General features: G+C 33.4%; 1 protein-coding gene across 1 annotated transcript; it reads right to left on the reverse strand.

The window, feature by feature from the left end:
• Positions 1-9,496: 9,496 nt before the first annotated feature.
• Positions 9,497-11,823, reverse strand: LOC123221176 (protein WHAT'S THIS FACTOR 9, mitochondrial-like). Its single transcript, XM_044643917.1, has 2 exons — positions 11,589-11,823; positions 9,497-11,215 (listed from the first exon to the last, which is right to left on the reverse strand). The coding sequence occupies exon 2, from the start codon at positions 11,117-11,119 to the stop codon at positions 9,851-9,853; it is 1,269 nt and encodes a 422-aa protein (XP_044499852.1). The 5' UTR covers positions 11,120-11,215; positions 11,589-11,823; the 3' UTR covers positions 9,497-9,850.
• Positions 11,824-11,892: the final 69 nt, after the last annotated feature.

Consider the following 11,892-nt stretch of genomic DNA (forward strand, 5'->3'; position numbering starts at 1 on the left):
ACTTCTTTGATAATCACACAAGATACACTTGGATATTTCCTTTTAAATCAAAAGTTGAAGTTGTAAATATGTTTAAATTTTTTCATAAATTTGTAGAAAATTAGTTTAATTACAAACTAAAAACCATGCAAATAGACTGGGGTGGTAAGTATAGAGCATTAGTTCCATATTTCCAAGAAATAGGTATAGATTATAGGGTGTCATGTCCTCATACTCATCAACATGGGAGAGCAAAGAGAAAACATAGACACATAATGGAATTGGGTTTAGTTTTACTATCTCAAGCCAGTACGCCTCTGAATTTTTGGTGGGAAGCCTTTCAAACTTCAATTTTTCTGATCAGTAGGATTCCTTCTGCTGTTCTATCAAATAACACTCCATATGAATTGATTTTCCTTCACAAACTAGATTATTCACTTCTTAGAACTTTTGGGTGTGCTTGTTACCCTTGTTTGAGACCCTATAGCCATTATAAATTTAACTTTCACACTCAAAAATGTGTCTTATTGGGATATAGCCTAAAACATAAAGGCTATAAATGTCTTAGTAGTGTTGGAAGAGTCTATATCTTTGCCTCTATTAAGTTTGATTAAATTGATTATCCTTTCAAAAATGATCCTGTGTTCGCTAGTCAATCTCACCCTATTTCCAAACAATTTCATCAATCGCCTCTTGGAGTATTTGTGCTTTCAAAAGCTAACTTTATCCCTTTTGAATAGTCTCTTAGACTAAGTGTTCCAACAGATCTCACATCTGTAGAGTCAAGTTCTGAAAATACAACTATTGCATCTCAGAATATTAATAACATATCACAGCCTAAACCAACCACCTCATACAATACATCAAACGTTGCATCTCAGAATATTGATTTTTTAATTCAAAACAAAAGCTTAAGTAACCATTCACTTGATAACTTATCTCCATAAACTCTACAGACCTCAGACACTTTCAGTTTTGTTCCATTAGAGGTTACACTCTTATATGGTCCAAATGTAGCACGTGAGATACCTTCAAACCAATCAGTTCACCTTATGCTAACCAGAGGTAAGACAGGGCATCTTCCTCCACTAAGGAACTTCTCTTACATGTCTGCATCTATTATAAAGGAACCAGCTAGTGTCACTAAGGCCTTGAATAATCTAGCTTGGTATAAAGCAATGGTGATTGAGTATGATGCACTAATTAAAAATAAAACTTAGGAACTGGTACCTCCTATGGTTGAACAACACTTAGTAGGACATAAGGAGGTGTATAAGGTGAAATTAAATGTTGATGGATCTGTGTAGAAATTAAAAGCCAGACTAGTGGCAAAGGGGTTCCAGTAGACCCTAGGAGTAGACTATTTCGATACTTTTAGCCCTATTGTGAAAATGGTGACCATTAGGGTGATATTGAGCCTAACAGTCTCTCATAATTGGCCTGTGCATTAGATTGATATTAATAATGTCTTTTTGAATGGTGACTTGCAAGAAGAAGTCTACATAAGCCAACCTCAAGGTTTTGTTGATCCAAAGAGGCCACACTATATATACAGGTTGAGAAAGGCTCTCTATGGCCTTAAACAAGCTCCTAGAGCCTAGTATGATAAGCTAAAACATGTATTGTTGTAGAGAAGCTTTGTTAATACTATTTTAGATTTAAGTCTTTTCGTTTTAGGAGATATTAAAATCAGAGTGTTTATTCTGATATATGTGGATGACATCTTGCTAATCGGTCATGATATTGATTATATACACAGGTTAATTAATGATCTCAACAATCAATTTTCATTAAAAAACTTGGGTGCTCTAATTTTTTTCTTAAGGATTGAAGTTCACAAAAACAGTAATGGTATATATCTTTGTCAGGCTAAATATTTAGAAGAACTATTAGTGAAGGCAAATATACAGAATTCAAAAGCAACCAATAGCCCAATGTCTGCTAGGGTGAAATTGTTTGTTGGAGACAGTGAACTATATGGAGATCTAACCTAATAAGAAGTACAGTAGGGGCTCTGCAGTATCTCACTTTTATAAAACCTGACTTGGCTTATGTAGTCAATAAGTTGAGTCAGTTTTTGAAAGAGCCTACTGTGCTTCAATGGAAAACATGCAAGAGGGTATTCAGATATATCCAGAGAACCAAATTTCTTAGTTTACTAATTAACCTTACGACATTACTTACTATAGAGACACTTGTTGATGCTAATTGGGTAGGAAGACCAGAGGATAGAAGATCCACCAGGGGGTACAATGTATTTTTTGGTAGGAATCTAGTGCAATAGGCATCCAGAAAATAAAAGGTTGTTGCATTATCTTTTACTAAGGTAGAATATAGGGCAGTTAGTCAGGTTTCAGTAGAGATAGCATGGATAAAAAGTCTGCTATGTGAAATCAAGGTTGCTTATTATGTTGTGCCAATAATTTGGTGTGATAATATAAGTGCAGGTTCACTTGCTTCCAATGATGTCTTCCATAGCAGGACCAAGCATATAGAGATAGATGTGCATTTTGTGAGGGAACAAGTTGCAGCCAAAAATTTGAAAGTGCAATATGTACCTACAGAACATCAGGTTTCTGATATCCTTACAAAGCCTTTGCCTATATCCAGATTTGAGTTTCTTAGAGAAAAACTACATTTACTGGAATGGGTAAATTTTGCTAAAGAATGTGAAGATGGTATAGGAGATAGTCCTCAAACATTGATGTGTGTTATATAAAGCCTAATGAGAAAGTTACTTGTGCAAATGAGCAATTGAAGGTGTTTAGTCATATAGTGGAGAATATAATTGAAAGTTTGACTCTTTCTATTTAAAATGTTTACAAGTCTACTATTGCTTTCAGTTGCATTGACTTGAGGGAGGATGTTAAACTAAAAATGTAGTTGAGTCTCCTTGAAACCTATTTTTGCTGATGTTCGGAAGCCTAGCTAGAAGTGAGTAGGAACTGTTGAGATGTAGCAGTCCAAATGTAAAGTTGTAGCCCATATTAACTTTTAACAAATGTTGTGCGTTTTGGTTTAAATTCATTAAACCAAAAGTGCACTATATAAGCAGAGAATGAAGCTTCTTCTAGACACTTGGTTTTTTCTTTCTTCTACTTCTTCTTAATTCAGAGTGTCTTAGTTCTGATAAAAATCAAATGATGTTCCAAAGTTTAGGTCTCGTTAGTTAAAGCAGTTATGTTTCAATGGTGCTGATTTAGATGGCTAGCCTAACAATTGATTTGTTATATAAATTTTGTGTAAATACCTAAATCGAATAAATGAAAAAGTGTAAAGAAATATTCAGTAATCGCTCTATTTTTTTTCTTGTTTGACTACTTTGATTTCTACTAATTCTTGAAATCTCTTTTAATGACACTAATCTTCTTCTTTTGTGTTTGTTCAATTTCCTAAAAAGAGTCAAGATTAACAATGACTAGGATTGCCAACATGTATCAGAATGAGCATATATAATGCTCTTATAATTTGTTTTTTTTTTTTAATTTTCAATGAAAAACTCTACAAATTCACCATTGGAGAATTAACAACTATATAGGCTACCTTATAGCACAACAAATAAATCATCTAACAGTAAATTTAAACATAGTATTACATGTATATAGTTTATAACTTTTTTTTACTAGGGTTTTGGGTAGGGTTTCTTTACAATTATATCAAGCTTTGTTTATACTCAACATTAAGTGAATTTTAGGAATCTGTATGAAAGATCAAAGTCTAGCATTCGAGTAATTAACATTTTCAAACCAAATTTTTTTAACCTAGAAATAATATTTTGCTTGATGAATACACAAATTAAACTTTTTATCTTAAAACCTAACACCATTAATCGAAAAGAGCTCTAAAACCGGTGCATAAATTGTAATCATTATATTACCAATGATTGTTTCGTTTTTTTATAATTTATCATATTACCCCTAATTAAGTGTAATTAACATATTAACCATATTACTTATACAACAAATTAACAAACAAACCTCTGACTTTAATATAATCACACATATATACACACATAACCCACTTTAAAACTTCTCCACACAAATTCCTCTCAAATATCTTCTATCTTCATTATGCTCAACCAAGTTATGTTCTATAACAATCTTGGTTATTGCTTAATGAAGCAATGGGGTGACTTATCATTTAAAGTTTGTCAACTTTGAGAACATGATGATCTATAACGTTTTTTGTAATGTTGTTAATTCTATATGATATTCATTAGATTTTACTACAAACACCATGAAGATTGTAAAAGTTGAGCTTGAGTGGGAGCCAGTCACTTTAAATTACATTATTGAAAGTATTCATAAGAAGGAAAATAATATTAAGGGGGCCATTACAAGAAGTGAGGCATGTTGAGTAAGAGTGGTGATAATAAAACAATATTTTTATTAATTACAACAATTACAAATTGTACAAATCCACACTTACACAAAAACTTACACCACTAATTCACATAACACAAACTTAACACTCACAACTCACCTACTCACTTAGCAATAACTCACAACACACTCTTTTATTTTGCTACATTCACTGCATCTTAATTTTTGCACACACAATCGACTTATACATTTCTTCATGCTTCTAGAGTGGTAGCAACATGCAAGGAAAAATTGCAAGTTGCAATGGGAGGCAGTGTAGAAAATTCTAGAGAAAGAGAAAGGTAGTGCCCTCTTTTAACACTCTCTTCACTACCTACTCTCATGCATCATCGATTTTGCGATCATGCCAAGTTATCTTGGAAATTCTTCAAACTTTACAGTGCCAAGTCCTTCAATAAACATATCAACAATTTAGTCACTTGTCTTAATACTCTTCATTTCAATTTCTCTAACTAGCACCTTTTTCATGTTCAAAGTGATAATGCACCTCTATATGCTTAGTTTTCACATGAAAGATAGGATTTTCTTATTTGCCTCAATATATGAGATAGTCCCGAGGTTTACAACTCTAAGTTGTACCAATATTTTAGTAATAGCATGAACGACTTCTCAAGTGAACCTTTCAACTTCTATAATATTTAGTTTTTGACCAATCATGCTTTCATCTTTGAAATATCGATATGATAACTCTATGTCATATCTACCTAATTTTCTTGAGTATATATACATGACCCACCATAATAAACCTCATAATAAGTAGTTTTCTTAATGATATGACATTTTTGGATCTCTAAAACAGTTGTGGTCATTATCCAAACAAGAAAGCTGGAAATACTCAAAATTATCTATCTTTGTTGTTTGTGTCTACCATTGGAATTTTTCAAACAAACATTTGATTTCCCATTAAGTTTTGGTTGATATCATCCCTTTGTATTGGAACTTAATCTCCAAAGCTAGTCTTATGAACATATCTTGCTACACATGTTGATCAGGGAATGTATCATTAACTTTAAAAACCCTCTCACCTCTTCCAAAGCCATCAGTGATACCTAGAGTTGGAAGTATGGAAAAGGTTGTAGCCAATTCATTGAGTTAGAAACTATCACATGCACATTAACCGAAGTATCATGATGACAAACATGGCGTTAATGTTAACCACTTTACCTAAATTCACCGCTAGGATCCCCAATTCACTTTATTCCACTCATTTGTATCTTTGAACTCATGATCTTCAACAACAACATCATTTATTTCCTCGCCTCAATTAAAAACAACCAAATTCAGAACATTATCCTTCCATCCACATAACCAATTGTAACACCCCTCCCCAGAAGTACTACCCACCGAAGGAGAAATGTTACGAATTAATATCCGGAGTGTCTATATATTTTTTTTTTCTTTTAAAATACTTTAAAATAAACGCATCACTAAAAGTGTTTAGAAATTATTCTAAGAAAACTGAGAGTCCGAAAGCAAACAAAAGATGTATATAGTCATACGAAAACTCATCTGAAAGTATCTGAAAACGTGGAGTAATCATATACAACTGTACCATCATCTCAAAAGGTCCAAAAGTAACAAGAACATGCGACTGTATGCATGTAATACAAACCAAAGATAACTTACTCCAGTCGGATCTACCTAAGCTGACTTGACCCTGCCTCGCAGCTACCTCGATCACCTGTACCTACAATCAAGAAAGAAAAGGGAGTGAGTGATAAGAACACTCAGTAAGGGGAAAGAATCAAGTAAACTATCTCTTTTCCTGTTCTAACTCACTTTCGGGACTCAACCTCACATCCTAACCTCTATAAGAGATTGAGGGGGTAATCTAGTTCATTCTTTACTATTTAGGTCATACTTTGTCTTATCTGATGTCTATTTGATACTTTCTGAAAGCTAACTATAAGGATTTGACACTTTTCTAAGCTCGAGCTCTCTTTCTTTCACTACGCTATTTCTAAATCTGAATTAAGCTCTACTGCGAGCGGACCCTACTAGGGGTCTATGTCCTACTACGGACGTGTCCTACTGCGGACATGCCCTACTACGGGTAGTGTAGTGTAAAGTGCCCCCTCATAGTTTATAGCATGCATGCGGGTCTTATATCTTATTAATTTTGCTTCCATCTAAATTTATTCATAACTCACTAGACATTACTCTTGGAACGACCCCTAAATCTTGAGCCTCAAATTCCTTTTCTTGCTTTTCTTTCTTTTTCTTTTCCTCTCTTATTTTTTTTCTCCTTTCTTTCCTTTCCTTTCCTTTCCTTTCTTTCCTTTCCTTTCCTTTCTTTTCTTTCTTCTTCCTTTCTTTCTTTCTTTCTTTCTTGCCCAAAACTACGAAATATTGTTCATAGAACAGTCATTTAGCAAGGCAGCCTTCTTTTTCATACAATTTAATAGCCCAAACGGTTTCTAATTTATACAAGCTATATATAGTTGAAAAGAGGATTCAAAGATTTTTCCAACAAGCTATAATAGCACTCATAATTCAATAGATAAGACAGTCAAAACATGAGTAAAATTAGTGGCAAAAAAACTGTCTCCTCTGTTTATTTGGTAAAGCAGTCCTTGTGGTTCATGCAATATTTAACAATCCAAATGATCCCCAATTCATACAAGCTATATATCACTGAAAACAAAATTCAAAGAGCTTTCCAACAAGATATAATAGCACTCATAAATCCTTAGATAAGATAGTCAAAACTGAGATGAAATCAGTGGCAAAACTGCCTCCTCTGTTTATTTGGTAAAGCAGTCCTTTTGGTTCATACAATATTTAACAGTCCAAATGATCTCTAATTTATACAAGCTATATATCATTGGAAAGAGGATTCAAATATCTTTGCAACAAGATATAATAGAACTCATAATTCATCAGATAAGGCAGCCAAAACATGGGACGAATTCAGTGGCAAAAACTGTAAATATTATACAACTTTCTGCCATGGACAAAATCATACACATAGACATCCCAAATGGCAAAACAACATTTCTCAACTTCAAAATCACCATTTATAACATAGATCCAAGGAACCAAAAGCCTAAAACATGTAACATATCAAGGAGGATACCCCTTATCTTATTTCAAGTCAAATCTTTGCAAGTTGGTTTCCTTCTCTTTCTTTTGTTTCCTTTAACACCAAAATCATCTTAAATCAACACCAAAACATACTAACATATTCATATAACATGCATCCAATATATATATATAAACATAGGAAAAGGGAAAAGGAAAGAGATCTTTTGGTTACCAAGCTCTAAAAGTGTTTCCTCTTCTTTTCTTTCCTTACTATTCTTTCAAACTCTTCCAAGCATCCAAGGTTCTTCTAAAAATGAAGAAAACAAGCATGAAGGGGCTGATTTTTCTGGAAGGTAGAAGAAATGGTGGAAAAAATGGTATGAGATGCCTTTTTTGACTTTTCTCTCTCTTTTCTAAGCTTTATCTCCCCTTTTCTCTTTATCTCTTTTTTTTTCTTTTTCTTTTTCTTTTTCTTTTTCTTTTCCTTTTTGTATTGATATGCATATATATATCTATATAAACACACCCATACATAACATATATCTATATATTTAAAAAAATGGGAAGTATCTCAAAATAAGGTTAAAAGACGTAAATACCCCTGAAACGTATATGAAGGTATTACACCAATCCTCAATGGTCGACAACAACACTAAACCAATTCCATCCCTGAGATCATTGAAACTAATATCAACATTTACATTACACTTTGCCTTTTCATCTTGTTTGAGTTCATAGCCACCCTTTTCTGGATCATATTATAGATGTGAAACTTCAACATTAATTGAAAATGAAGAACAATATTGTTCCATTTTAAATTCAGTAAAAAGTCCAACAATCTGTTATACTTCAAAATATTTTTCTTGAAAATGATCCTCTTCTTATCTTACAAGTAAGTGTCATATAAAAAGAGGTCACTTATGTCATCTTCTTCGTAAGGACAACAATAGAGCATACATCGCATCATTATGAAATTTGCACAGCATCCCATTAATTGAGTTTTTTCAAGCTTCATGTTTATGTGGATACATTTTTGACTTATATATATGTCAAAACAGAAGCTCAATAACTCCAACAAGCCTTGGTATGTCATATCATGTTGAATTATCGCCATTTTATATTTTTCACAAATATACATCTTGATGTTGTCATTCATGGAGATCGATTGCCCTCCGTATGCAACCAAAACTTCAAATTCTGACATTTGTTCAATCTTGCAAGGGTAAAAATTAAATTAATTATGTAAGCACAGGACTAAGGAAGGTATACAAAAAAAAATTTTAAATCATAATGAATAATATCAATTTATCCCTTTATGGATAATATCATACAAAACCCTATCTATAAAATATTAACTTTTATCAGTAAAAATATTATTTTACCCCTATAATGTAAAATTGCATATAATTCCCAATTCATATAATGTAAACTCAAGTTTGTCCAGTAGGTATAAATTCACCTATTAAAATAAATCACACCTTCCTATCTTACCTGACTAGTTAATATGATTTCAATCACAATTTACTTTAAAATCCTATTAATCATTGATACAGACCATAAAAAAGAAACCAAATATACAATTAAAAATCTGAAGTATCTTGTTTGATTTCTTATTTTTTTAGTGAAAATTTGATAATAAGTCTGTTTGAAGTGTGAGTTAGATAGATGATGACAGTTTTGTTATTATTTAAGATGCTTGACTATATCCCTATAACCTTTATAATATTGACCAAAATCATTTAGGCCCCCCAAATAAAGTTAATTTATTTAATTGTCCGCAATTCTTTTCTTTTGGATTTATAATGCCATATTATATTAAAGTTACTTATAAAATATGAAAATAACCTTTTAAACTATTTATAAATGGGAAATTTAGATACAAGGGCTATGCACAACATACAAAATAAAGTGAAAATTAGACATGATAGAAATAAATTATATTTTTGACCATCAAAAGTATTGAACTAATAAGAATAATACTATGTATATTTAGTTTAGAGTACCTAATTGGGTACTTAAATGACGTATCGTCATATGATTTAATGTTATTTTATTTTTTATTCAAAATTATCTAATCACGTAATAACATATCAACTAAGTACCCAATTCGATATTCGAAATTAAATGCGTATAATTTTATTGAGGTAATAATCCAAATATTGTTTAATGAATTATGTACACCAGTTCTTTTGAAAGCCTCTAAACTTTGGAATTTTGTATACCAACACTTATGATTCCACTTCCAATAAGATCTAAGGGAGTCCCTCTTTGCTTTAGTAAGATTTTGGGAACATCTCATCTTTCACGTTTGGAGTAGCCAAATCTAATTTTGAGATTACCTTCCCAGAGAAATTAATCCAAGAGAAAGGAGAACAATATGCCTTCCAGCTTCATGCAAAGAATCCAATCCATTGAATGAATTTTTTGAGCAGGTCATTAATACCCCAAGGTATTCATTTACAGATTCAGGAAGCACATTGAGCAGGATCATCCGAATCATATTCTGACAACAAATTACCATCTGACTCCAGTTCAGAACTGTATCCTATGTCACTGAGTCGATCATTACATATAAGCTCTTGATCAGCGTCCGTCTTTTTCTTGTATAATCCCCTACTCTTGTCCAAAAATCCTTTAATCATCAGGGTCTTATATTTTTCCCGGATTTCTACAAGGGGGTGTTTTTGCAAGAGTTGTTGATGATCATAGGCTTCCCTAAGAACAATTGTCTGAGTATCACCCTTCTTAGAAATGTAAAAAATGCCTGGATGGCGCTCAAACACCTTGGTGAATTTCTGAGGCAGAGACAATGGCTTGCGAAGATTGCTCACATTGTTGCGCTCGGTTTTCTTTTGTATAGTGAGGTGTAGGAGCTCATGAAATACTCCAACTATTCTCTTTTCAGACACATCAGTTCGTGGATCCAAATGAGAGGCATCAGTGTAAGGTGAAGTATAAGGCAGCATCTGCCATTTTTCTAGCCACTTCATGCACTTCCTCTTCAACCCAAAACCCCTTGTAAATCTAACTGGAAATGCCAAGCGATTATTATCTGTTTCCTTTTGTTGTAAAACACTGTTCTTTTGCAATTGTGATACAGCAAGGTGATCATCCCAGAATAGAAGTTTCAAGCCAAGACGATCATCAGGGAGATGGACCATAGATAACAAACCAGGATGATTTGGAACCACAGAATGCTGGTAATCGTAGGGCAAACCCATATCCCATTTCAGCTGGTCAATGGTTTGTAAAGGTAGTGTTTTATCTTTAGTGAGCATGAGTAGTTTGCAGAGCCTTTCAAGAATATCCTTCTGACTCTGCTGAATAACATTAAGCTCTTCCTCATGAAGATCGACAGCTTCAGGAGTCAATCCAAAGGCAGGGACACGAGTACCTCCACTATCAAGAACATGTGACTCGTGAAAAATAGTAGGGTATTTCCGTATAAAAGTAGATAGCTTAAGATCCTGAGGTAAATTAAGTTGACCACGGTGCCTGGAGAGGTGGTAAATAGGGACAAAGTGGTGTGAAACAGAGGAAATTACAGAAACAAGGATGCAGGCTGCTCTAAGATCCCTCTCACCAGCCACAACAGCATCCAATGACTTATCCTTCACCCATTTCAGCTTCACATTCACCAGACCAAACTTTTGCTGGTAATTAACTCCTCTCTGGCATTCACACAGAAATCTAGACGATGCAGTTCTGCCAAAAAAACCTTTGAACCATCTCATTGTTCTGAAGAAAGAATCAACAATTAACCCAATCCAAGCCCACGATTGAGTGTTCTCTAGCAGCAAGTAGTAGCCATTTTAAGTAGCAATAAGCAACTATACAGTTCAAAACAGAATGCAATAAGATTAGTTATCTCCAGCTTAAGAAAAGCTAACTCAAATAACCCAAAACCAAAAGCAAACATAACTCAGGAGTCAACAAATCAAATGGAATAACACCGGAAAAAACAAAAGAAATAAAATTGAAAAAAATAAATAACTCATAGACCCTTCTAAGGATTATGATTTCCCGTAAGTTGCTTCTCTTTCAAACATTTTAACAAACATGTGATGTGAGGTGGAATCTCAACTAACACTAGAGCGTTTTCAAGAATTTCCTTTAAAGTGATTTTATCAGTAGCTCTTGAAGAATTTCAAATAACCCAAAAACTGGAAAACTATAAAGATACCACAGTGCAGATTTTTGTACATGAAACTACGATTTTGGCCTTCATTTTGAAGCACCCCCCCGAATTTTGTTCTCCCGAAAATTCAAATTGAAGGAGTCCAACGAACCGAAAACGAAAATTTAGAGACAATCGGCGATAGTAGGAACTACTTTCAAACCAACAAGAAAGCTATTGAAGACTGCGAGTTACAAGACAAGCAGAGAGAAGAACGGCGCCGTGGCTGTTTGAACGATGCCCTCTTCATATTTTGAGTTATTATTCTTACCCGGCGCTTTAACTTATATAGCAAATTACATTTCCCTGAGGATGGATTCCAACTGAGTC

Source organism: Mangifera indica, chromosome 7 (genome assembly GCF_011075055.1).
Source record: "Mangifera indica cultivar Alphonso chromosome 7, CATAS_Mindica_2.1, whole genome shotgun sequence".
In the NCBI taxonomy this organism is placed as follows: domain Eukaryota; kingdom Viridiplantae; phylum Streptophyta; class Magnoliopsida; order Sapindales; family Anacardiaceae; genus Mangifera; species Mangifera indica.

Coding starts and splice junctions, on each gene's coding strand:
- LOC123221176 (XM_044643917.1), bottom strand. CDS start 11,119: ATGAGATGGTTCAAAGGTTTTTTTGGCAGAACTGCATCGTCTAGATTT.